This window comes from Sorex araneus, chromosome 1 (genome assembly GCF_027595985.1).
Source record: "Sorex araneus isolate mSorAra2 chromosome 1, mSorAra2.pri, whole genome shotgun sequence".
Lineage (NCBI taxonomy): Eukaryota > Metazoa > Chordata > Mammalia > Eulipotyphla > Soricidae > Sorex > Sorex araneus.
This window is the reverse complement of record NC_073302.1, coordinates 3,414,192-3,440,142: the sequence shown is the minus strand read 5'-3', so window position 1 is coordinate 3,440,142 and position 25,951 is coordinate 3,414,192. Positions and strand designations below refer to the sequence as shown.

The 25,951-nt window shown below is 67.6% G+C and overlaps 1 protein-coding gene across 1 annotated transcript; it reads left to right on the top strand.

Annotated features, from left to right (window-relative positions):
* Positions 1-91: 91 nt before the first annotated feature.
* Positions 92-25,134, top strand: GPR107 (G protein-coupled receptor 107). Its single transcript, XM_055145348.1, has 18 exons — positions 92-416; positions 5,109-5,234; positions 5,764-5,814; positions 5,894-5,967; positions 7,449-7,570; positions 11,209-11,246; positions 11,783-11,833; positions 15,004-15,114; positions 15,248-15,381; positions 15,756-15,831; positions 17,003-17,076; positions 17,163-17,280; positions 17,977-18,107; positions 18,334-18,377; positions 21,991-22,040; positions 23,045-23,128; positions 23,348-23,469; positions 23,908-25,134. The coding sequence occupies exons 1-18, from the start codon at positions 276-278 to the stop codon at positions 24,002-24,004; spliced, it is 1,644 nt and encodes a 547-aa protein (XP_055001323.1). The 5' UTR covers positions 92-275; the 3' UTR covers positions 24,005-25,134.
* The last annotated feature ends 817 nt before the right edge of the window (positions 25,135-25,951 follow it).

Below are 25,951 nucleotides of genomic sequence, written 5' to 3'. Positions count from 1 at the left end.
CGGGAGCCGGAGACGCAGTGCGCGCGCGCGTGTGCGTGTGTGTGCGCGTGTGCGTGTGTGCGCGTGTGCGTGTGCGTGTCGCGCGCCAGCCCCGGCTGCAGGCAGGGCCCCGGTCGGGGTGACCCGCCGGGGCTGCGCGGCCACTCCCGGCCCGCCGGCTCCGGGCCCCGGGTCGCGCGCGTCCGCGCCGCCGAGCCCCGCGGCTCCTTCCGGCGCGCCGCCCTTTGACCCCGGAAGTGGCCCTGGAGGAAGCGGCTGGTGATGCTGGAACAAACATGGCGGCCTGGGCGCCCGTCGGGCCCTCGGGCTCCCGCCGCTGCCGGCCGGCCGCCGGCCCCCCGCTGCTCCCGCTGCTGGCGCTGCTGCAGCTCCTGGCCGAGCCGGGCCTGGGCCGCGTCCACCACCTGGTGCTGCAGGTGAGGCGCGCGGGGGGCGGGCCCTCCCGGCTGGCCAGCTGGGGCCCCCCGGCGGGGCAGCGCCGCGGGGACAGGTGCTCTCGGGGGCCCGGGGCCGCCTCCTGCTCGGGCTGGGGGGCTCCCCTGGGCCTGGCCTCGGCGGCAGGGCGGGGGGCGCGCGCGGGCAGGGAAGCAGCCCCCCGCGCCCGGCGTCGTGGAGGGGCGTGTGCTCCCGGGTGGCACCAGGGAGAGTCGCCCGGGCCGGAATGCGGGACTCCCCGCTCCGAGTCCCGGGGTCCCGGGGGGAGCACCGTAAGTGGAGTAGCAGCCCCCGGTGACAGTGCTCATGCCCCCGCCCCCGCCTCCCCCCAGCCCCGGCCGGGGCGCCCGCGGGTGCCGGGCACGGAGCTCGGCCCGGAGGGGTCGGGGAGCCCCGGCCTCCGTGGAGAGGCGCCAGCCCGGCTTCCTGGGGCCGCAGCTGTGGCCTGGCCCGTGCCCCGAGGCCGGTGGGGCCGAGGTGGGGACTGGACCGTCCACCCCAGTCCCCGCCCAGGGGCGCTGGGAGATGCGGAAGCCCCGCGTCTTGGGGGGCGTGTAGGGAGGCCACGTGCCTTGCACTCGCCGGGGACATACAAACCCGTGGTAAAGGCGCGGGGGTCCCGGGGGTCCCCGCTCTGCGCGGCCACTCCCGCTGCGTTTCTCGAGGGCGTGGCAGGCGTCGGGGTTCCCGAGCTAGAGTCGGGGCTGGAGTCCACCGGGACTCCCGTGCGTGTCTTCTCTGTCGTCGGAAGTGAATGTTAACTTTGTAACCTGTGTCCTAAGCCCGCGAGTCACCAAGTGTTGCCTTCTTCCCTAGCCCACACTGCGACTGTTTCCTTTCCTCTAAACGGGGCAGGGCTGGAGGGATAGTCCAGTGGGTAGGGCCTTGCCTTGCACACGCCGACCCGGGTTCGATCCCGGTATTCCAAAGGGCCCCCCCTGAGTACCGCCAGGGGTAATTCATGAGTGCAGAGCCAGAAGGAACCCCTGAGCATTGCCGGGTGCGACCCCCAAATCAACCCATAAAGTAAACTAGCCAGCTTCTTCCCGAATAGACTGAAAGGCCCTGGAGAGACCCCAGCGGTCCCAGCAGCGGGCGGTGCTTGGCGCTTCTCCGCTCAGTGCTGCAGGACCAGCTTGGGGCGCCCGTGTGCAGAGCGTGTCTCGGCTCCTGGTTGGAGGGCTTGTCTCAAGGGTTCCAGTACTCTCTGGACACGTGGTGTGGAGGCAGTTGAGCTTTTCCTAGATGACGGGTCCTTGCGTTCCCTTATTCCCCAGGGGCTGGCCTGGAGCCCCGGGTTCAGTTCCTGGCACCGCAAACAACAGACGCAGTGCCGGTAATCGGCCAGTGGGCTAGGTGCTTCTTGCACAGAGCTGACCTGGGTTTGATCCCCAGCACCCCATAGTGCTCCCTGAGCCCTGCCGGGGTGATCCCTGAGCACTGCGCGATGGAGCAGTTATTCATGGGACAGTGTCTGTCTCGAAGCCGTTGGTAATATTGAAGTGTTCCTTAACGCTTTCCCGGTTGCCTCTGTTTTGGTATCGCGCCTGGCTCTGTGCTTGGGGACTGCTCCTGGCTGTCTGGGGGGCCCGTGCGGTGCGGTGGGGGGCGGGGGTGAAGGCAGAGCCCATTCGTGTCATAGTAAGGGCTATTTTCAGACGAGTGCTAACGGCAGAAACCCATTCCAGGCCGAAGGCGCACCCAGTCATTCTCGGATGCTGTGGGCGCTGCTTCCAACTCTGGGCTTGCGGGGGAGGGGAGGGATAATTCTAGTTTCCGGGGGCACCGCGGATGGCAGACGGGGCAGCTGCCAGGAAAATGTCTCCGTCGCTTAGAGTGGACGTTTCCCGGGCCGAACTGTGACTCCTCCAGCTCCTCACAGACTCTCGCTCAGACAGCCTGAACTCCGGGCCAGCGACAACGCCGGGGTGGGGGCTTCAGGGTACGGAGCTCAGGGGGACCCCGGGCTTGTGGGCAGCTGGGGTGGGAACGTGCTGTTTCTTTTTTGTTTTGGGGCCACACCCGGCGATGTTCGGGGGTTACTCCTGGCTCTGCTCAGGGATCACTCCTGGCGGTGTTGGGGGACCGTATCGGGTGCCAGGGATCGAACCCGGGTCGGCAAGGCCAGTGCTCTCCCTGCTGTACTGTTGCTCCAGCCTGTGAGAAGGAGTTTAAAGCTGGCTTCACTGTCTTCTTTCTTTCAGTGGAGCAAAATAGTTTTGTTAAGAAACTTGCTTGGAGTAGTATGAGGAGCAGGGAGGCAGGTGGCGGGGAGAGGGGGAGAGAGAGAGAGAGACAGAGAGAGAGAGACAGAGACAGAGAAGCTGGGGCCACTTGCACCTGCTGCCGTCTCCCCCCCTCAGCCGTCCCCGTCTGTATTTCGCTGGCGGCCCGTAGCTTGGGCGAGCTCTAAGTGGGCCACTAGGGCCAGGGTCAGACGCTTGCCTTACTCGCGGCCACCCCCGGCACCGCCCAGGGTCCCCTGAGCCCGCCAGGAGTGACTCCTGAGTATCGCCACCCAGAAGAAAGAAGTAAAGTGACGTCTCACTTGCCCCGGCCGCCCCTTCCTGGTCCCCGACGGCTGCCCAGGGGTCTTGCCGGGCGGGCACTGTTTAGAACACGGGCTGCGGGAGGGGCAGGGTGGGGCCACTCTGAGTCACATGTCACTCCCCAGTGGGACCTGCTGATCAGGAGCTGTCCCTGTGACGTGTTCCCGACAGGCCTGGGCATCCGAGATTGTACCGCTGGGCGCTGCCCTTGAGAGAGAGAGAGAGAGAGAGAGAGAGAGAGTGTGTGTGTGTGTGTGTGTCCCGTGGCTGCTCAGGGTCACTCGTGGGGGCATGTGCAGGCCCTGGGGCTCTTTCTCCCCGCGCATGCCCTTAGCCTTTGGGGCTGTCTCTTGCATTCTCCCCTTTTTCCCTTTTTAAAACATTATTTTAGGAAAATCATCCTTGTTTTCCTCTCTGGCTTTTCGGTTTGCTTTGGGTTTCGGGTTGTGGGTGGTTGGTGTTTTTGGCCATACCCCGCGTTCCAGCCCTGGGAACGGCTCTTCTGTCCTGTTTATTTTTTTAGCTCTTGTTGCGATCAGGGTATTGGAGCATAGTCCTGCTACTGGCTTCCTGAGCATCTGTGCCGAGCGGGGCCCAGTATCTGGTGTCTTGCATTCATTTATGCCTCGTGGCAGGCGCCAGAGTAAGCAGCTCCCCGCCTCATGAACCGGGGGTGCTGGGGTGTGGGGGGCAGGACGGAGGAGGCAGTGCGGGTGTCTGGGGGCAGCGTTCCGCCCTCGCACCCGGTCGCCAGCTTTTCTGGTGTTTGGCTTTTGGGGCCACACCTGACAGTGCTCAGGGGTCACTCCTGGCTCTGCACTTGGGCTCCTGGTGGTGCTCGGGGGCTGGCCCTGGGCTGGCCGCGTGCTGGGACGGCAGGCGCCCTCCCCGGGGTACTGCGGCTCCAGCCCTTCCCCCTCTCCTTTGCGTTTTCTTCCTTCCTGACTGCCGCAGCGGTGCTCAGCCTTGCTCCTGGCTCTGTGCTCGGGATCCCGCCGGGCAGGGCTCGGGGACCGAGTGCCGCACCTCGGGCCGGGCAAGGCCGCGTCTCCCCGCTGGCTTCCTCCCGCCGTTCTCTTGCTCTCCTGACGGGCTTCACTGCCCCACGGTGCGCGGGTGGGACGGCCCCTCTGGGAGCTGCTGGCGCCCGCGTCAGGTCAGTGAGGGCCGAGCCAGTGCTGGCCGCTGCTCCTCCTCGCGGCTGCAGTGCTCCAGGCCGGCCCCTGGCTGCTCCGGGGTCACCACTGGCGGGGCTCGGGGGACCCGCTCCGGTGTCGGGGATCAGATCCAGGTCCCGTCCCTGCGTGCTGCGGTGTGCCCGCCTCACACATTTCTGGGACCCTCGCTGTCCCCCCGCCCGCCCTGTCCTTGTCATCCCCCACCTGCCCTGTCCTCGCCGTCCCCCCGCCCGCCCTGTGTTCGTGCTCCCTCACTGGCTGTGTCGGGGGCAATGGGCCCGCACTGAGGGCTTGGCTCAGGTCGCCGGGCTCGGAGCGGGCCGCCGTTTCCTGTCCCATCTTCATCTGTGCCCCGGCCACGTGCACGGAGGGGGGCTAAGTCACGGGACGGCCCAACGCGTAACCCAGGTTGGAGTCTGTGCTGAAAACTCGGACTAGCAGTGCTCTGACTGTGATCTAAGTGTATGTGTGTGTGGGGGTCACTCCCAACAGTGCTTGGGGGCTACTCCCAGCGCTCCCCAGGCCCTTGGGGCTTGTGGCACCACGTGGTACGGGGGCTTGAGTTGAGACATGTGCCTTTGAGGGGTATCTCTCAGGCCCCTAGTTCACAAATACTCAGAACTACTTGAAAGTTGAGTGAGGCCAGACTGGGCAGCGTCCTTGGCTGTGGGCCCGCTGCATGGCGGGAGGGGGGTGGGAGGCCGAAGCGTTGTTCCTCCTTCCCCCATGTGCCCTGCCAGATCTGCCCCAGGACCCTTTCACGTGCTTCTGAGTGAATCGGATCTCTTGGTGGCTTCCTTGCGGCCGCGTGATGAGGCACCTGGGAATGTTTGGGGTGTGTGGTTGGTTTGGGCTGGGGAGGAGGGGCGGGCTGCGCGGGCTCAGGGGTCACTCCTGGCGGGGCCGGCGACCCTCAGACTCCTGTCTCCCTGCCGCATCTCTTCAGGACGACGTGAGGCACAAGGTGCATCTGAACACCTTCGGCTTCTTCAAGGAGGGCAGCATGGTGGTCAACGTCAGCAGCATCAGGGTGAGCGGCCCCGGAGCCACAGCCACGTCGGACTCTGAGGAGGTGAGTGCCCGCCGCGGGCTGTCGCTCGGGACAGTGCACAGCTGGCCGCGGGCCGGGCCGAGCTCTCGCGATTCTTGAACAGCTTTAGTTCTTGGCGGTTGTGTTGTTTGAACACAGCTTTATTCCAAGGACTGACACTCGGCGATTAGTGACTTGGGGGATCTGAGGGGAGCCAGACTCGAGAATCCCCGTGGGGGCTGGGGCGACAGCACAGCGGGGAGGGCGTTTGCCTTGCACGCTGCCGACCCGGGTTCAGTTCCCAGCATCCCACAGGGTCCCCTGAGCACCGCCAGGGGTAATTAATTCCTGAGTGCAGAGCCAGGAGTGACCCCTGTGCATCGCCAGGTGTGACCCAAAAAGAAAAAAAATCGCCGTGCCTGGGCGGGAGAGACGGTGGCGAGGGGCCGGTGCTGGCCCCCGGGGTCCCCTGAGCATTGCAGCCCCCACCAGGAATCTCCGTCCCGTGCTTTGTGCTGCGCTAGCTTCGGGCCCAGAGCCCCGTGGACACGTCCCCCCTCTCCCCGCCTAGGTGGGATTCAGCCTGGACCGCACGAAGAACGACGGCTTCTCCTCGTACCTGGTGAGCGCCCGCGCCCCGCCCTGGCCTCGCCCCCGGGCCGGCCCGGCCCCCGCCCACCCACCGTGCGCTTCCTTCCCAGGATGAAGACATCTGCCCCCTGCGGAAGGCGATGATCTCGGACACCCGCCTGATCCTGGACTTCCCCAGAAGCGTGTAAGGACCGTGTGGTGGCCGTGTGGTGGCCGGGGGTGGGTGGGGGGTGGGTGTGGGGGCAGCCACAGGTGCTGCCGGGTGCCGAGGGTGGGAGGCGCCGTCCACTCCCTGCGCCCCACACTGTGAGCACCGCCGGGAGTGACCCCCAGGTTCCGAATACCCAGAAACCCCCCATGGGGAGCACGTGGACCCGAGTTCACGGAGCCTCTGGGTGAGCGTGGCCGGCAAGCAGCCACCACGGGTCCCGCACGGGGACGCCACGGACCTCACGTGGCAATGTCGGGTTCTGCATGGCGGTGCCACGGAGCCCACACGGCGACGCCCTGGATCCCGTGCGGTGATGCCATGGAGCCCACATGGTCATGCCACGAATCCCACACCGTAGTGCCACGAGCCCACACGGGGCTGCCACAGAGTCTGCACAGTGGGGCCACGGATCCTGCACAGTGGGGCCACAGAGTCTGCAGGTCCCTCATCGCGATGCCACACGGCGGGGCCATGCAGTGCTGCAACACAGCAGTGCCACGGGTCTCGCCCGTGCCCCGCGGGAGTGTGGCAGGGCTGCAGAGGAAGGCCCAGCGGGGTCGCCCCTGCAGAGCAAGCAGGGCGGAGCCTTTCTGGGCCCGGAGCTCCCCACCCGACAGGGCCGTGTGAAGTGACGTGCGCCCCGCGGTGGACGGCGTGCATGGCTGTCCCAGGCCCTGGGGCCCGAGGCACTAGTGCGCCGCCGCAGCCCGAGCCCCCGGCCCCCCTTGGGCCCGAGCTCCGCACCGCCCCCTCCCTCCCCCTCCCGTCCCCAGCCCTGAGGCCACCCTGAGTACGCGCTGCTCAGCCCTGGGCACCTACCACCCACCGAGCCCTGCGCCGTCTGGGCCCCCAGTGACGGTCTGTCTTGGGGGGTCTGGGTGACTCGGGCCCACACGGAGCCTGTCCTGCGCCGCTGCGGGTCCCAGCCCCCCCATCTGTTCTCTCTCCCGCTGGCCTGCGTGGACGGTGCCGGGGCCTGAGAACGTCCAGGCCTAGCTGGCCGTGGCGAGCGGGCTGAGAGTGACCACAGTGACCGTCGCCTGCCTGACGTCCACAGTCTGGCCTGGGCCCTGCCCCCCCCCCAACGGCTGCTGTGGTGGCTGCCCCCTGCTGGGGTCCCTCAGGGCGTTCCGGGGTCTGCGTCACGGGAGCTCGGGCCAGCACATGGCAGGAGTGTGGGGCCTCGGGACCCCGGAGAGGCGCGGGCAGGGTGGGCCGTCGGAGGGAGAGCGGCCCAGGGTCTTCCCTTCCCTGCCCTTGGACATGCTAAGGGCCCAGGGGTGCCGGGGGAGAATGTCCTGTCACGTGACCACGTTCTCTCCCGGCCCCTCCCACCTGGGTCTCAGCATTCGGGGGCCTCGGGCTCCCCATGGCCAGCAAGGACCCCCGAGCTGCCGGTGAGGGGCCCTGAGCGCCCCTGAGAACTTCTTTCCTTCCTTCTGGTTTGTACGTAGAGTGACGGTGAAATCCCCAAGAGCCGAGAACCTGTTGCCCAAGGTCGTCGTGAGTAGGGACGCGAGGGTGCTGGGCCGGAGCCAGGGGCCCGCCGCGGGCAACCAGACCGACGGGGTGCCAGGTAAACGGGCGGCGCTGCCGGGCCGGCTCTCGCCGTAGGACGGCGTGGGGGTGGGGGTGCTTGCTTGCATACCCCCTTGCATACCTTGCGTGACCCAGGTCTGATCCCCGCCACCCGATAGGGTCCCCCGAGCCCTGCCAGGAGTGAGCCTTGCGCACAGAGCCAAGAGTGAGTTCTGAGCACAGAGCCAGGAGTCAGCCCTAAGCACAGAGCTGGGAGTCAGCCCTAAGCACAGAGCCAGGGTAAGTCCCGAGCACAGAGCCAGGAGTCAGCCCTAAGCACAGAGCCAGGGTAAGTCCCGAGCACAGAGCCAGGAGTCAGCCCTAAGCACAGAGCCAGGATAAGCCCTAAGCACAGAGCCAGGAGTGAGTCCTGAGCACAGAGCCAAGAGTGAGCCCTGAGCACAGAGCCAGGAGTGAGCCCCGAGCACCAAGCCAGGAGTCAGCACTGAGCCAGGGGTGAGCCCTGAGCACAGAGCCAGGAGTGAGCCCCGAGCACAGAGCCAGGAGTGAGCCCCGAGCACAGAGCCAGGAGTGAGCCCCGAGCACCAAGCCAGGAGTCAGCCCTAAGCACAGAGCTGGGAGTGAGCCCTGAGCACAGAGCCAAGAGTGAGCCCTGAGCACAGAGCCAGGGGTGAGCCCTGAGTACCGCCGAGCGTCGCCCAGGACCGGAGTGGAGCCCGCCGGCCTGCTCTCTGCGCTGTGTGGCGAGGCTGTGTGGATGCTCCGACTCTTCCTCTGGGACGAGTGCGGGTGGTGGGGACGCGGGTCACGCTTCCCACTGCCAGGCCCGCACCCCGACCTGCTGGATTCAGGGTTGTGCTCTTGCTGACTCGGGGGCGCTCCCTGCCCGTCACACGGCCCAGGAGAGCTGGGCCGCCGCCCGCCTTGCCGGGGAGAGCCACTGTCTCGGCTCTTTGTCCGCTGGCCTGGTTTTGTGTCTCGAACTTTCCTTCGTCGGAGTCCCAGCCCTCACTGCCCGGGTCAGAGTGATGCTTGAGATGGAGGCGCTCTTCGGTTCTGTACTGAACCAGTTTTGTTACTTTGTGCTTCCCTTGAAAATGTATACAAAGTGTCCATAGTGCCCAGGGTCCTCAGGACCTCGGTACTATTACTCGGAACCAGACAGCAGTGATGCAGATTAAAAAAGGTGTGTGTGTGTGCCCGTGTACTTTTTTTAGAAAAAAACTGTTCTTTTCTTTATCTTTTTTTTTCTTTTTGGGTCACACCCAGCAATGCTCAGGGGTCCCTCCTGGCCCTGCACTCAGGAATCACTCCTGGCAGTACTCAGGGGACCCTATGGGATGCTGGGAATCGAACCTGGGTTGGCCCCGTGCAAGGCAAACGCCCTCCCCGCTGTACTATCGCTCCGGCACAGGCAACTGACTTTTTCTCTCTAGCAGGGGTGAGGGCTGGGGAAGGTGTGGGGGGCTGTTTGCCTTGCAGGCGGCCAGCCCAGGGTTGGGCTCTGGTGTCCCATGTGGCCATGCGCGTCCCCTCTGAGCATCGATAGGAGTGACCCCCAAATGCAGAGCCAGGAGAGACCCCTGAGCCAGGTGTGCCCCCCCCCAAGAAATAGGAAGACAAGGAGGAAAAAAATGAAATAAAGCAGAAAAAATGAAGCAGGGGCCTGAGTGGTAGTAAGGTGGGTCGGTCCCTCCCTTGAGTGCGGCAGGGAGGGGACTCAGGAGCCGGGCCGGGGGCGCATCCTAAGTCGGAGGGCGCAGTGTGCTGGCGGGCACGAGCGAGCGCGGGACACGTCCCTTCCGTCTTTCGCTTTGCCTGAGTTCAGTTCCTTTGTGGTTCCCAGGAGGGACCCCCGAACACGGAGCCCAGGGGAAGCCCCAGGCGGGCGGGCCAGGAGAGCACAGCACTTCGCTCCTGGCACCCTGCGGGCCCCCAGCACCTCCAGCCGGGGTGTCCCGGGCCTTCCTGGGGCCGCAGGGCGCAAGCAGCCCGCACCCTCGGTCTTGCGCTGGCTGACACTGCTGGTGGGGTCCCCGGGCCTCCTGAAGACCACTGGGGAGACTCCCCAGACAGACGTACGCTAGGGCGGGAGTCGGAGAGGGGTTTGCGGTCACACGTCCTCCCAGCCCGCCCGCCAGCCCCCAGGCTGGGCTGACGGCCCCCCGTAGGGGTGACCCCCTGGTGTATCGCGTGTGTAGATTCTCCTTCATATGTTTTTTCTCTGTCGGAGTTGACAGGGCGGCAGCGTGAACGCCCAGAGCCCGGAGACGCGTTTCTGGTGTGGCGTCGGGTTCCTTGTTTGCTCGAGCCTTGCCCGGCCGGGCTCGGGGCTGTCTGTGTTGCTGGGGATCGAACTCACGTGGCCACATGCAAGCAGGCTCCTCACCTGCTGTAGTGTCTGCGACCCAGTGTAGGCTGTGGGGGGGGGGGCAGGGGGGATGGGCGTACCTGCTAGGCTCAGGGTCTGCTCTGGGTTCTGTGCTCGGGGGGTTACTCCTGGGGTGCTTGGGGACCGTGAGTGGCAGGGATGGTTGCTCCTTTGGCCCTGACCACTCAGTGCTGGCGGGTGACGGCCTGCCCGGGCACCTCGGCTCACACTAAGTGGCCCGCAGCCAGGAAGAGCCATTTCCTTGCTGCTGCTCCCCGTCCTCTGGGCCGGGCAGGTGGTGCCCAGGGCTCTACCTGGTTCTCTGCCGGGGGCTGAGAGTCCAAACCAGGCCTCCTGGATGATGCCCAGGACTCCGGGGACCATATGGGGTGCCTGGGATGGAACCCGGGGTCGCCACATCCAAGGCATGTGCCCTCCCTGCCATCCTGTCACTCCAGGACCCTCTTTTTTTTTTTTTTTTTTTTTTTTGTCCACACCTGCCGATGCTCAGGGGTTCCTTCTGGCTCTGCACTCAGGAATCACCCCTGGCAGTGCTCGGGGGCAGTGCTCTGGGATGCTGGGAATCGAACCCGGGTCGGCCACGTGCCAGGCGAACACACGCCCCGCTGTGCTGTCGCTCTGGCCCTGGGCTCCTCTTTCCCTTTGGATTCTGACACTCCTTCCCTTCCTGCAGCACAGCTGTGCGCCCCCCCGCCCCCCCCAGACTGTCCGAGTCAGCCCAGGTGCCCCCATGAGCCGGGGCACCGCCCCGAGCTACTTTAGCCTCCTTGCCGTGGGAAGACAAGTTCACTTTCTGCTGCTGCTCGCTGCCGGCTTTCCCGGCCGTGTCGGTCCCATGTGTCTGCCTCAGTGAGCCTCTCCAGAGAGGGGTGCGGCCGGCCCGGGTTCTAGTTCCCAGCCATCCAGATGGTCCCCGAGCACCACCACAGTGAGCCTGAGGGGTGTGTCCCCCCAAACAAGCAAGCAGACCCGAGCTGATTGGCTTTCCAGGGCCGTGACCTAGGGTGGCGAGGCCCGGCCCGCCGTGTGGCGTGTCTGATTCCAGGGGGCGCGCGTCCCTGCGGCTGCCGACAAGCCACGTGTGTCTGCTCATGAGCTTGACGTGACATATGTCCGATCCGTGCTCTGCGGCTCCCTGTGGGTTGTGGGTCGGGTGAGTGACCCCAGGGTGGCTCAGCTTTTTGGGTGGTGACTGGACGCTGGACAAGCTGGCGCCGTGACGGGTGTGAGTGCGTTGGCAGCTGTGTCGCACAGTAACGCCCGTCCTGTGTCTCTGCTTCTAGGCAGTAAGGAGTCGAAACGAAGCACGGAGGACACGGAGGTAAGGGCCGGCCGCCACGTGGCTCCGCTTCCCGGTCACGCGCGCGTGTCGCCGAACGTGTGCGCGCGTCCGTCTGCAGCCCGCACGCCCGTGTTCCCTCGTGCAGCAGCTCCGGTGCCCACTGGGCGGTGGGGCCCATGGCATCGACAGGGCGACGGTTGCAGAGTGGTGTGAGGGGGGAGCAGGTACACGGAGGGGCGGCCCAGGAGTGAGCCCGGAGCCCTGCCGGTGGGGCCCCAAGCTCACCAGAAGGGAAGGCTGGCGGGTCTCCTTCGCCCGAGCTGCCGAGGATCGGTTGGGATTTAGGTTTAAGACTCCGGGGCTCGGGGCAGAGAGGAGGCGTGTGCCCGGCACTGGCCCGCGCCCATCCCGGCACCCCAGAGGGCCCACGGAGCCTGCCAGGAGGGATTCCTGAGTGCAGGGCTGGGAGTAGCCGCGAGCATCGCCGGGTGTGACCCCCGAAACAACGTGGGGTTTGGGGTAGGGAGGAGGTCTGTGTCCGCCGTGGCTCCTGACGCAGTGCTCCTGTCTTTCAGGCCGTGGACGAGTTTCCTGTCTTCAGCAGTGCCGGGGCGCTGTCGTTCCAGGTGTGTCTCGCAGACGGGCTCCCGCGAGCCACAGGGTCGGGGGTGGGTCTCTGGGCAGGCGGTTTGTCGGGCCCTTGGGGACAGCGGCTGTCGCCCCCACAGCCTGCTGAGACGGGCCCGTGCTCCACCGTCAGGTCAGGAGGTTCTGACATAGGTGATGGGGCCGGAGCCAGGGCCCTGGAGCTGAGCCTGAGCACTGAGCCCAGAGTCGCCCGCGGGTCAGGAGTGGCACCGCAGTTGCGACCCTGGTTCATTCCCGTAGAGAGTACTCGGAGCACTGGCCGGGTTGCAGAGAGCCAGGAGCGGCCTCTGAGCACTGCTGGGTGTGACCCCGCCCCACAAAACACACAACAGACCGAGAACAAACAAGGAACGACCCGGATCTGGTTGGGGTTTTCTTTGAGGGGAGGGGGCACGCCTGGTGCCAGGGTTAAGCGTGGGGCGGCCACATGCAAGGCTCCGGCCCCTCCCGCCCGCCTCTTCCCGGGTCCCCCCCGTGGCCCCCGACCCCCTTGAGGCCTAGGATGCAGGAGCAGAGCCCCTGGGCGAGGCGCCAGTGGTCGTCTTGATCGTGCCGTCTGCCTCGCTGTGGTTAATCACGGCTCATTCTCGCGGAGAGTCGCCGGTGGTGCTCAGGGCGACCCCAGGACCATGTCCCTCCCGGTGCCCCGCCCCGTCCCGCTCCCTCCCGTGTGCGCAGTCCCGGGGGCACTGAGGCTGTTGGCTGTGTCCTCGGCGCCGTCCCTCCCTGGGCGGCCTCTGCAGACGGGCCGGAGCTCGTCCCCCGGAAGCCGCCTGCCGCGTCCTGGCGCAGGTGTCCCCTTCCCCACGGGGCCTCCTCCCTGCCCTTGCCCCCGGCTCGGCCCCGAGACTCGGTCCCCTGTGCCCGCGCTTCCGCCGGAGGGGCAGGCTTTGATCGGTTGGGTTTCCCGTGTGTGAGGTCCCCAGTGAGGGAGGGAGCCAGGTGTGGGCCAGGGCCAGGGACTGGGCTGCTGCCCCCCAGCTCCGGCTGCCGACTGGTCCCACCCCTTCCGTCGGGGGTGTCGGTGGGCGCTGCCTTATTACCATTGCCGACTTTGGGCCACTCTTTTTTTTTTTTTTTTTGCTTTTTGGTCACACCCGGCAATGCACAGGGGTTACTCCTGGCTCTGCACTCAGGAATTACTTCTGGCGGTGCTCAGGGGACCATATGGGATGCTGGGATTCGAACCCGGGTCGGCCGCGTGCAAGGCAAACGCCCTACCCGCTGTGCTATCACTCCAGCCCCGATTTTGGGCCACTCTTGACGGGGCTCAGGGTGGTATGTGGTGCCAAGTGCCTTCTGTATGTGCCAGCTCTCCGGCCGCTAGGCCCCTTTCAGACAGTCACTCAGGGACACCGTGTTTCAGCCCCCAGTTGGGCAGTCTTTTTATTGGGGGGGGGCGTTGTGACCGCACCCAGTGTGCTCAGGGTTCACTCCTGGCTCTGTGCTCAGGGATCTTTCCTGGCGTGCTCGGGGACCACTGGGCTGCCAGAGATCACACCCGGGTGTGCCGTGACGCTTGACCCACTGTGCCCTGGCCCCAGCCCCTTTGTCCTTTCGAATTGTGTATTTCCGTTTTGTCCAGGTTTCCTTTCCCGCCTTTTTCATTGTGTCCATGCAGGAGGGGCTGCAGTCCTGTTGAGTGCAGATGATTGGGAATAAACGCCTTGGTCACCCCCTCCCCCCCCGGGCTGCCACCCAGAAACCGCGGCAGCCTCGCGCCCTCCTGCACAGGAGCCGCTCCTGGGGCGTGTTGGCGGCTCGCTCCCGCCCCGCTCTCGGAGGAGGTGACCTTCCCGGGCCGAGCGTTACCCAAGCAGGTCCCTTGCAGAACTTCTCTAGAGTTGACCAGAGGCCAGTCTGGAGTCTGATCCACGCACGTTATAAACACATAGAACACGTGTTTGTGTTTCCCTTTGTGTTGAGCTTCATGTGAATCCTGGGGACGGGAATGTGGCCCAGCGTTGCAGACGTCCTTACGGGCACCTGTTAGCGTTCCTGGGGGCGCGGGGCTGGAAGCCGGCCTCAGAGCCTACAGCCGCCCCCCCCCCCCAGGCCCTTGGCCTCTTCAGTAGCCCGTGAACCTCCCCTCATCTTCGGGAGCACACAGGAGTTGCCATTAGGACTAGGTAACTCCGTCCGGGTCTGTACAGAGCCTCCAGATGGGGCAGCAGGCCCGTCAGCTACGGGGTCTGTACATGTGGGGGCCCTGTACACGTGGGGGCCCTGAGCTGTGGGGTCTGCACACACAGGGAGGCCTATCAGCTGTGGAGTCTCTACACGTGGGGGGCCTGTCAGCTGCGGTGTGTACATGGGGGGGCCGTCAGCTGCAGTGTGTACACACGGACGAGCTGTCAGCTGCAGTGTGTACACATGGGGGCCCATCAGCTGCAGTGTGTACACACGGACGAGCTGTCAGCTGCAGTGTGTACACATGGGGGGTGTCAGCTGCAGTGTGTACATGGGGGGGCCATCAGCTGCAGTGTGTACACACGGGGGCCTATCAGCCGCAGTGTGTACACACGGGGGCCCCGTCAGCTGCAGTGTGTACACACGGGGGCCTATCAGCTGCAGTGTGTACACACAGGGCCCCGTCAGCTGTAGTATGTACACACGGGGGCCCGTCAGCTAGTGTCTGTTCACATAAGACCCTGTCAGCTGCAGTGTGTACAAATGGAGGAGCTATCAGCTGCAGTGTGTACACACGGAGTGTCATCAGCTGCCGTGTTATACGGCGGCGTGGGCAGCAGGCCTAGCAGTGCTCAGTGCAGAGTGTGGGGCGGGGGCCTAATGGTGTCGCAGCTGAATCAGCTCTTCTCTCGCTGAGAACTGCGCAGGTTTGGGGGACGCTGGAGTATTAGAGCGTCTGCTGAGAGCCACTTGCCCGGCGCAGTGGCACATCAGGGAAGGTGTTTGCTTAGCTCGCGGCCGTAGGGGGGTCGGTCCCCTGGACCTCTCGGGGCCTCCCAGGCCCACCAGGAGTGACCCACGGGTGTGGCCCTGAAACAAGGAGCCAAAGCGAAGGACCCACTGGGGCGGATTTGGCCCATAGTCCGGCGTCTTCCGACCTGGTTTCTTCTGGAGGTTGCAAAACCGAGCAGAGGGGAGGGTCTGCGGGCCCTTGGATTTTGTTCTTTTTCACTTTCAGTTTTACTTCAACGTCACCGACGACGCCCAGGAAGGCCTGTACAGCCTTTATTTCCACAACTGCATCGGGAGCGCGAAGCCGGGCGGCAGGAAGCTCTCCTTCAGTCTGGACGTGAGTGCCGGGCGGGGCGGGCGGCGCGTGGGCCGGGGACGTGTCCGGGACGCTCCTCCCTGCCCCGCAGCCGGCTCCAGGGAAGGGCCCGGGGCCCCGGCTAACGGGGGCAGGAATTTCGTGTCGGTTTCAGATCAACATCAGAGAGAAGAACCCTGACAGCTTCCTGTCCGCCGGCGAGATCCCGCTCCCGAAGCTGTACGTCTCCATGGCCCTCTTCTTCCTCCTCTCCGGGGCCGTCTGGGTCCACATCCTCCGCAAGCGGCGGTAAGGCCTTGCTCCGAGCACCCTCCGAGCGGGCCCGGGCCCCGGGTGCTCTCCTGGTCTGTCGGGGGCGTCTCGGGGCGGGCCGGGCCACCTGTTTGTGTCCGTCACGTCTCTGCTTTCGGAAGCAAGCAGACTGTCTCCAGCCCCGGCGAGCACTCTCGGGGGAGCACTGCTGTGGGCTCCCCGGCCCTCTCTCACGGGCCCTGCCTGCTCTGGCCCCGGCCCGGGCCCCTCCCGCTGGTCCCGGTGTCTCCTCCCACCAGGCCTCGCGTCTCGTTCCTGTGGTCAGCGCCCACGAGGCCCCTCGCCCCGGGTGGAGCCGGGACTCGAGCCCGCTCGGCCCCCGGCCCTGACGCAGCCCTCTGCTTCCGCAGGAACGAGGTGTTCAAGATCCACTGGCTGATGGCGGCCCTGCCCTTCACCAAGTCTCTCTCCCTGGTGTTCCACGCGGTACGTGGCGGCACCAGCCCGCGAGGGGGCGGGAAGGGCAGCTGCACCCTCGCCTCCCCACCGCACTCAGACCCCAGCTTCTCTGGACCCTTTTCCAAGCCCTTGGGCTCCTTCTCTCTTTTCTTCCTGACTTGGGGTCACACCCCGCGATGCTCGGGACTTCCTCCGGCTCTGCACCCTGGAGTCGCTCCCGGAGAGCCCAGGGCCTTCTGGGACGAGGAGAACTGAACCTGGGCCGGCCGCGTGCAAGGCAGACCCCTCCCCGCCGGGCTGTCTCCCCCGCCCCCTCCTCTCGCTGGCTGAGCTCAGGGCAGGGCCTGCTCGATCGTCCCCTCGACCTCCCTCCCCGCGTCCCCGGGGGCCAGTGTTCTCGCCGGCGTGAGGGTCGCTGAGAACTTCTCTCGTGAGGGAAACTGCTCCGACGGCTCGGGAGCAGCCCAGCCGCGCTGCCGTGGGCTCGGGCCCCCGAGAGTCACAGGGGGCTGTGCGCTCGCCTGCGTGTCAGCCGGGGCCACACGGCAGAAACTTCCCCTGCCTGCCTGCCTGCCTGCCTGCCTCGGGGGTGCCAAGGTGCCTGTCACAGTTTTCCGAAGAGTGTCGTGGGGTCGCTGTGGGTCTGGTCCATCCGCAGGGCCTGTGGCCGAGTGTCCGTGGGACACAGTGCTCCCTCCTTGGCCTCTGTTGGGCCCCGCCCAGCGGGGGGCGTGGTGGTGGGGGCAGTTCTCAGCCTCCTCCCCCCCACCCCCTCCTGGCCCCTGTGTGGGGGCTTCCCGAGAGTGGACAGTGAGGCGTGCGGGGCAGGGCAGCCCCGTGCCGGCCCCTTCACGGGGGCTGTTCTGGGCCTCTCCTTGTTTGGTGTTTTTTTTTTTTTTTCTTTTTGGGTCGCACCCGATGATGCGCAGGGGTTACTCCTGGCTCATGCACTCAGGAATTACTCCTGGCAGTGCTCGGGGGACCATATGGATATGGTAATCGAACCCGGGTTGGCCGCGTGCAAGGCAGATGCCCTCCCCCCTGTGCTGTGTCTCCAGCCCTGGGCCTCTCCTTGGCCACCCTTTTGGTTTGAGAGTTTCAGGGCCCCCCTTGGCGGAGCCGGGGCTCTGCGCAGGCGCCGTCCCGCCTGGGCTTGCGGGCCCTGCCCGCCCGCTGACCGGCCGCTGTTTGCTCGCAGATCGACTACCACTACATCTCCTGCCAGGGCTTCCCCATCGAGGGCTGGGCCGTCGTCTACTACATCACGCACCTGTGAGTACCTGGGCAGGAGCCCCGGGCTGGGGGGTGGGGCGCGGGGTGCGGGTGGGAGACAGCGGGCCCTGTGTTGTCTCCTCCAGCCTCAAGGGGGCGCTGCTCTTCATCACCATCGCGCTCATCGGCACGGGCTGGGCCTTCATCAAGCACATCCTCTCCGACAAGGACAAGAAGATCTTCATGATCGTCATCCCGCTGCAGGTGAGGGCCCTGGGGCGGTGCCAGGCGCCCGTCTGCCCCCGGCTGAGCACTGCCACACCTGCCTCTGCCGTTGGCCGCGCTGAGGACACGGTCCCCGGCTGTCTGCGGAGCCCGAGGCTTCGGTGGCTGCTAAGCCCCGGCCTGAGGTTCCCCAGAAACGGCCTCGGGACCCCCAGCCAGCCCCTCCCCTCTCGCCCTTCCTGGGGCTCGGACTTGGGAGAGGGACTCGGGGTCTCGGCTGTCTGGCGGGCTGGGCTGACGGCACCGCGAGCCCGTCCTGGGCCCGTCTCCTGGGCGGGCCGGCTGGACTCTGGCCTCGGGCCGGCCGGTGTCGGGGAGGCTCCTGTGGCCCGCGTGGCCGTGGCGAGGGACCGGAGCCCCCGGGACCGTGCGGTTTGCTCTGCTGCTGTTTGGTCTGGTCGGGGCCATCCAGGGCCGTGCTCTGGGGCTGCACCTGGCTCAGTGCTCTGGACCAGCCCCGGGACCAGGGTCGCGCCCAGGCCTCCTGCCTGCGGAGCCTGTGTCCGGCCCTGTGAGCGTCTCTGTTCTCTGGCCTGACGCTGCTGGTCAGTAGGAGAGGAGAAAGTTCTGGAAGAGCAGATGGGACTGGAAACAGAGCGATGGCTGTGGGTCGGGGCCTGTGGCCCCTGGGCTCCCCCCGGGCTCCCCCCGAGCTCCCGGCCGCTGTGTGCGCAGGTGCTGGCCAACGTGGCCTACATCATCATCGAGTCCACGGAGGAGGGCACGACGGAGTACGGGCTGTGGAAGGACTCGCTCTTCCTGGTGGACCTGCTGTGCTGCGGGGCCATCCTCTTCCCGGTGGTCTGGTGAGAGCCCCGGCCCCGGCCCCTTCCTGCCCAGTCCTGGGCAACAGGAGGCGGCACGTGACCCTCCCATGTGCCCCGTGGCCCCGTCCCAGGACCTGGGGGCTGTCCGCCCCTCCCCCGCCTCTGCAGGGCCGCCGCGGGAAGGGCTGTGGGGGGAGCCACCCCCTCCCCCCTGCCTTGGGCCCGACCCGGCGGCTGAGCCCCGCCCTCCCCTGATTGTTTCCAGGTCCATCAGACACTTACAAGAAGCGTCAGCCACCGACGGGAAAGGCAAGTCCCCCCCTTCCGAGCCCTCCTCGCACCCGCCACGGAGGGGGGTTTGCTGGAGATTCCGGCACAGGGGGTGGAGGTGGGGGGCTGGCCGCGGCTCAGGCGATGCCTGTTGGTTCCGTTGGTGGGTGTGGGGGTCACTTCAGGAGCTGAGGCTGGAGGGCAGAGCTGGAGAGTGGGGCGGTGTGCAGAGCTGGAGAGAGGGGCCGTGTGCAGAGCTGGAGAGAGGGGCCGTGGGCAGAGCTGGAGAGAGAGGCGTGTGCAGACCTGAGAGAGGACTGTGTGCAGAGCTGAGAGAGAGGCCGTGTGCAGAGCTGGAGAGTGGGGCGGTGTGCAGAGCTGAGAGAGGGCCGTGGGCAGAGCTGGAGAGAGAGGCGTGTGCAGAGCTGAGAGAGGGGCCGTGGGCAGAGCTGGAGAGAGAGGCGTGTGCAGACCTGAGAGAGGGCTATGTGCAGAGCTGAGAGAGAGGCCGTGTGCAGAGCTGAGAGAGGGGCCGTGTGCAGAGCTGGAGAGTGGGGCGGTGTGCAGACCTGGAGAGAGAGGGGCCGTGGGCAGAACTGGAGAGAGAGGGGCCGTGTGCAGAGCTGAGAGAGGGGCCGTGTGCAGAGCTGAGAGAGGGGCCGTGTGCAGAGCTGGAGAGAGAGGGGCCGTGGGCAGAGCTGGAGAGAGAGGGGCCGTGTGCAGAGCTGAGAGAGGGGCCGTGTGCAGAGCTGAGAGAGGGGCCGTGTGCAGAGCTGGAGAGAGAGGGGCCGTGGGCAGAGCTGGAGAGAGGGGCCGTGTGCAGAGCTGAGAGAGGGGCCGTGTGCAGAGCTGAGAGAGGGGCCGTGTGCAGAGCTGGAGAGAGAGGGGCCGTGGGCAGAGCTGGAGAGAGAGGGGCCGTGTGCAGAGCTGAGAGAGGGGCCGTGTGCAGAGCTGAGAGAGGGGCCGTGGGCAGAGCTGGAGAGAGAGGCGTGTGCAGACCTGAGAGAGGACTGTGTGCAGAGCTGAGAGAGAGGCCGTGTGCAGAGCTGGAGAGTGGGGCGGTGTGCAGAGCTGAGAGAGGGCCGTGGGCAGAGCTGGAGAGAGAGGCGTGTGCAGAGCTGAGAGAGGGGCCGTGGGCAGAGCTGGAGAGAGAGGCGTGTGCAGACCTGAGAGAGGGCTATGTGCAGAGCTGAGAGAGAGGGCTATGTGCAGAGCTGAGAGAGAGGCCGTGTGCAGAGCTGAGAGAGGGGCCGTGTGCAGAGCTGGAGAGTGGGGCGGTGTGCAGACCTGGAGAGAGAGGGGCCGTGGGCAGAACTGGAGAGAGAGGGGCCGTGTGCAGAGCTGAGAGAGGGGCCGTGTGCAGAGCTGAGAGAGGGGCCGTGTGCAGAGCTGGAGAGAGAGGGGCCGTGGGCAGAGCTGGAGAGAGAGGGGCCGTGTGCAGAGCTGAGAGAGGGGCCGTGTGCAGAGCTGAGAGAGGGGCCGTGTGCAGAGCTGGAGAGAGAGGGGCCGTGGGCAGAGCTGGAGAGAGGGGCCGTGTGCAGAGCTGAGAGAGGGGCCGTGTGCAGAGCTGAGAGAGGGGCCGTGTGCAGAGCTGGAGAGAGAGGGGCCGTGGGCAGAGCTGGAGAGAGAGGGGCCGTGTGCAGAGCTGAGAGAGGGGCCGTGTGCAGACTGCTTTCTGGCTGACTGACGCTGTCCAAAATAGCCCTGGCCTGGCTGGTCAGAACCAGTGTGCGAAGCACCGGGCCAGCCTCTCCCAGGGCTGCAGCGGTGCCCATCCTCAGGTGGCGGCGGGTGCGGTGGGCACAGGCTGCCCTGGCCAAGGGTGCCCGGCCCTGGGCCCTCACCCCACCCCCTGCGCTGCCTGGGAGGCAGGTGGGTACTGGCCTCCCGCTGCCCTCCTGGCGCCCCTCCCGGAGGCCTGGCCCTGGGCACCCCAGATCCTCCTTCCCGGGACCTGCCCGCTGGGACCCTCTTCTCTGCCTCACCCCGAGTGGGGGATGGCTCGCGGCTTGGCGCCACGCCCGCCGTCTGGGCGGGGAGCGGAGCCCGCGGGAGGGAGGGTCCAGCCGTGGGCATGGCCGCCGGGGCGGTGGGGGCTGGGCCCCTTCACGCCTGCCCAGGGGACCGCCTCGGGCTGGGCTTCTGTCTGGGGAGCACTGTGTGCCAGAGTACTGGGGTCGCCCGTAACTCCCTGCGCCCTGTGTGGCGAGGACAGACCCCCGCGTGGCGCGCGCTCCTGCGTGTCCACCAGGTGGCGGCAGCGGCCCTTCCACGGAGAGGAGGCTGGTGGCAGGAAGTGGCCCGGCCGGGGCCTGTCTCCGCGGGGAGGAAGGGCCGCTGCCCGCGTACTGCAGGGCCCTTGTGTGCCGGGGCCGAGCCGTGGCCGCGGTGTCCAGGGCAGGGATGCGGGCACCCCCCAGCTGGGCTCGGGCTCGCTGGGCTCCTCCGGCAGCCCGCGGCTGACCTGCCCCTGCGTGCCGCTGGCCCCGGTGTCCCGTGTCCTGCGCCCCACTGCTTCCCTGCACGCTGGCGGCCCTGTGGCCGCTGGCCCTCGAGGGTCTGGGGACCCGCAGGCGCGACCTGGCGGCCCTTGATGGGCGGTGGGCACCGCTTTGCCGAGGGCCCGGCCCTGGCTCTCGGGAGGGGCCTGGGCGCGTTCTCCGCCTCTCGCTCTTCCTGAGCCGTGTGGCCGCCGCCCTGCACACGCCTGCCACACGCGTGACACCCGGCTTCCCGGGGCCTGTCACAGGTGCGCGCCCACACGGCCGTGCTCGGGGAGGAGAAGGCCGCGGGCTGCCGGGTCAGCGAGCCTCTCGGCCGTCAGGCCCGTTGCACACGGTGCCGGGTGGGGTTTGAGGTGCAGGTCGGGGCCGCCAGGCCTGGACGCGGGGAGGGTTTCCTGGCCTCCCGCTCACCCTCGTGCCCGGCACGGAGCAGAGCCTCGAGGAGGCCCAGGACCTCCCTGGGGGTCTGGCCTGACTCAGTCGTCCTGCCCTTTCCTGGGAGACGGCAGTGCGGTGGCAGGAACCCCCCCCCCACACACACAACACACACACACACAACACACACACACAACACACACACACAACACACACACACAACACACACACACAACACACACTTGCACGGCGCAGGGGGCGAGGCACCGCGTGCTCGTGCCAGCCACGCCTCCGTGGCTCACGGGCACCGCCACGGGCATGCCAGGACACTGCCAGCTGCCACGGAGACGCCGACAAACAGCCCGAGGCTGCTTCCAGAATCCACCCGCCACGACACACATCATTTCCTGCCACCCACGAGACGCGCGTTTCCAGGGCCGAGGCGGGGAGGGGGGGAGGGGGCCTGGCAGAGCCCGCGGAGCCGCCGCCACTCACGACCCCGGGGTTGTGCCGTGTGGGGGTCACGCTGCTGCCTGCTGGCGCCTTGTGGGACAGGGCCAGGCGCCGGCCGGCCAGGGGCCCCGCGCACCCCCTTGGACAGCTGCGTCCGCTCGCCGGGCCCCGGGGCAGCCCTGCCAGTGTCGAGGGAGACTGAGGCGTGGGGGGCCCTTCCCGATCCTGGGTCCCCGGTGGGCAGCGCCCTGCTGGGGCCCGGCCTCTGCTCCCGGCCCGCGGGCAGCCCCGCTGAGCGGCTCTCCCGTGTCCCCCCCCAGCTGCCATCAACCTCGCCAAGCTGAAGCTCTTCCGGCATTACTACGTCCTGGTGAGTGGGGACAGGCCAGAACCTGCCGGTGCCGGGCGGGGGGGCGGGAGGGCAGGGGCCCGGTGGCCACTCAGCCCGGCCGAGGGGTGGGGCCGGGAGGGCCCCACTCCTGGCCTTCAGGGTGGCCGTGGGTGCCTGGGGAACCAGCCCAGCCTGGGGGGGCGGGGTGCTCAGGAGTTGCTCCTGCCTCTGTGCTCAGGGCCCCTCCCGGGGGCCGTGTTCAGGGCAAGCACCGTCCCTGCTGGCCTGTCTCCAGCGCCAGGCAGTGTTAAGTGCAGAAATCACGGAAACGGCCAAACCAGCTGACCTGCCCCTCCCCGGCCCGCCTGTCCCGTGTCCCCTGGGAAGTGTCCCCTCTAGCACTCCTTCCTGTCCCCTCTCCGCTGTCCCTGTGACTCACAGGCCGTCACACCTGGGTCAGTCCGTGTTCTGGCACCAGAGGCTGGCCTTGCCTTTAGCCGTTAGAATAGAAGGTTCTGGAATATTCGCAGTCTGGGTGCTCCTGAGCCTCACCCAGACACCCCAGGGAGGGGGCTGGAGCAATAGCACAGCGGGGAGGGCATTCGCCTTGCACGCGGCCGACCCGGGTTCGATCCCCAGCATCCCATATGGTCCCCCAAGCACTGCCAGGAGTAATTCCTGAGTGCAGAGCCAGGAGTAACCCCTGTGCATCGCTGGGTGTGACCCAAAAAGCAAAAAAAAAAAAAACAGACACCCCAGGGAGGCAGAGGGAGGTCGAGGGGCTGGGCGGGGCCTTGGCCCTGGAGGGCGAGGTGGGCGCCGCTGGCCTGTGCTGTCGGAGAGACGCAGAGGCCTGGCCCGAGGCCCCCGGCCCCTCCGTCAGGGCCCCGCGTCACTGCACCGGGCGGCTCCTGGCCGGGCACTTCCTGTGAGGGTGGTGCTGGGCGCAGCCCTGGGGACGGGGGTGCCAGGTGGCTGCTGTGGGGGGCGGGGCCGGCCCTCCGGGTCCACACTGACCCCTCGCCCCCCCCCCCCCCTCGCAGATCGTGTGCTACATCTACTTCACCAGGATCATCGCCTTCCTGCTGCGGCTGGCCGTGCCCTTCCAGTGGAAATGGCTCTACCAGGTCTGCCGGGCGCCGGGCGGGTCCCTCTCGGCACCCGGGGGCCGGGCCAGGCACTGACCAGGGCCTGGGCCGCAGTGAGCACTGCACGGGCCACCTCCTGGGGCCCTCGGCGCCCTGGGGAGATGTGGGGTGGGGGGTCTGCCGAGGCTGTGTCACTCGTGGGGATGCGGGTCCCGGGCCCCCCGCGCCGGCCCATCCCCTTCCTCGGGGTCTCCGCAGCTCCTGGACGAGACGGCCACGCTGGTGTTCTTCGTCCTGACGGGGTACAAGTTCCGGCCCGCTTCCGACAACCCCTACCTCCAGCTCTCTCAGGAAGACGATGACCTGGAGATGGACTCGGTGTAAGGGGCCCTCCCCTCTGCTGCCCGCCGCCCGCCAGCGCCCGGCGGGGCTGGCCAGGACTGACTGCGCTTGGGGCCGGGGGCACTGGCTGGAGGAGCAGGCGCTGCCCGGCGGCCCCACCCCCGCCCCCCGGGCAGTAGCTGTCCACTCCTGGCGGTCCCGGTCACCACCGCCTCCCTCCCGCGACCCCGCCATGCCCAGCCCTCAGCCCACGGCCAGGCTCTGGCTGCCCTGGTCAGCCCGAGTGTCCCGGGAGCGGCCGGAGAGATGCGCAGGGACCAGGCTCTGGTCTTGGTCAGGGCCGACCTGGCGTCGTGGGCGGAGAGCAAACCAGCCCACCCAGGGAGCCCGTGGCTGCCCGTGAGGACACGTGTCCGTGGTCCAGGGGCTTTGCCGGGTCACCCGGCCCGCAGTGCTGAGCCGCTGTCTCCGTGCAGGGTGACGACGTCGGGCGTGATGGAGAGCATGAAGAAGGTGCGGAAGGTGACCAACGGTGCCCTGGAGCCTCAGGGAGACTGGGAGGGCTCGGCGTGAGCCCGCTGGACTCGCCCGCCAGTGCTCCCGCCTGCCAGCCCCAGGCCCTGCCACGGACCTTTGCGGAGACGAGGCTGGACTCGGCAGGGTGCGGGCGCGGGGCGGATAAAGGAAGGCTTTGTCTGTAACTTATACTCCTCGTACTTTCCTTGGGGACCCTCAGGCTGCCGCTGCGGCCCGTCCCCGAGCCTGGAGTGGAGGGGGGGGCGGAGGGCGGTTGGCGCTGACGCTGGGGACAGGCCAGTTTGGGGCCTGGTGCCGCCCGCTCAGGGGGGCTGCCTCGAAGGAGCTTTGGGTCTTTCAGCAAGAAAATCGCCCCCTGGCCCGGCCCCGAGCCCAGAGCTGCCGGGGGCTTGGACGGTGCCCCCAGCCGGGCTGTCTGGGGGCCGCTGTGGGGGAGAAGGGTCCTAGGGAGCAGCTGCTTCAGCCCCGCAGGGCAGGCGTTGGCGCCAGGGCGGGGCGCCCCGAGACGCCGGGTTGTAGCGGTGCCTCCCGTGTGGCGCTGGCCTCGGGGCGCGGGGACTCTCCCGTGTCCGTGCGGGCTGGGGGCCGCGGCCAGCTGTGAGAGCCCCTGCACTGGCAGTGGGGGCCTGGGGGCAGGGCCTGGACAGGCCTGTCGGGAGCCGGAGCCTGGGGGTCCGCGGAGCTGTTGAAGTGCTTTGGTTTAGGCTCCCTCGGGCTCTGCCCGGGCACCCCCTGGCATTGCGGACTCGGCCTACAGGGACCCGCTGGCCCCGTGGGGTGTCTGGGCCTGTCCCCTGGAGCCCCAATCCCGGGGGCCCTCCCGGCCCCTCTGGCTCACCCCACGCCGAGTGGCCCTAGCAGGGCCCTCTGTGGTCAGGCAGCCGGCGGGCTCCAGTCACTCCCGGCCCCTCGCCCCTCCCCCCTCCCTTCCTCACCCAGCCCATGCGGGGGCCCTGGGTCCCCGTGCCCTGGTTCCCTGTGTCCTGGGTCCCTGTGCTCTGGGTCCCTGTGCGCTGCCCGTCGGGGCCTGCCCGTGTCGGGAGCGGAGGCGCCGGGTGGGGCCCTGCGTGTTGGTGCCACCCACGGCGACCCGCTTCCCTTGGGGAACGGTAGGCCAGGGGCCAGGGTCTGTTTGTCTGTAATAAACTGTGTATTTTGCCAGAAAATCACTTGTCGAACAAGAACAGTCTCTGCTCTCTTCATCTGGGCCTGGTCGGAACCCTGCCCCATGGACGGGCAGCGAGTGGCCCGGGCTGGTGGCAGGGTCGGGGCTGGAGTCGGGTCTGGACCAGACACCGTGGCCTGGGCCAGCCTCCCCTGCCTCGGGCAGCCTGGGTGTGAAGGTTGGGGGGCGTCCTGAGCGGCAGTAACCCCCCTTCGGCACGTGAGCCTCTGCTCCCATGGGCTTCTCCAGCCTCGTCCTGCCAAGCCGACAGCCCCTCCCCGCCCCTGCAGGGTGGGCCGCCTTGCCCCTCACGCCACTGGCCTGGCCTGTGCTGTGGGCGCCGCTGGGCTGCTGCCCCCCTCCCGTCCTAGCGGTGGGCTGACCCAGGCCGCCAGTGTCCAGAAGAGGTGGCCGGCCTGGGGCCTCAGGGTGCAGAGGAGCCGCTCTCTCCCGCTCCCGGGCCCAGCAGGGAAATGCAGAAGGGAAGGGTGGGGGCAGGGGGGGCCTGTGGGGCCTCCAGCGGCCGCGGCTGGGGAGGGGACTGGGGCAGCCCTTGGGAGGCTATGGGGTGCCCCGCCCGGCGCAGAAGCATGAGCACCAGGGATGAGACCCAGGCGGCCCGTGGGAGTGCACACGTCGGTGACACGCCCTGTCCAGCGCTGTGACACGGACAGACAGCAAGGACTTCCGGCAGGAACAGCATCTCAGGCGGGCGGCCCTGCCTCACTCCGCCCCGCCCGCGGGCACCCACTGCGTTTCCGCTCCTAGGAGAAGCCGCGGCCTCCACTGACCGCAGGGACATATGGACACATGCGCAC

Bases quoted from the DNA above. Each gene is read 5' to 3' on its own strand.
- GPR107 (XM_055145348.1), top strand. From the start codon at position 276: ATGGCGGCCTGGGCGCCCGTCGGGCCCTCGGGCTCCCGCCGCTGCCGG. The intron at 11,834-15,003 runs GTGTGTCTCGCA...TTTCACTTTCAG, and splicing joins CCGGGGCGCTGTCGTTCCAG to TTTTACTTCAACGTCACCGA. The intron at 15,382-15,755 runs GTAAGGCCTTGC...CTGCTTCCGCAG, and splicing joins CACATCCTCCGCAAGCGGCG to GAACGAGGTGTTCAAGATCC.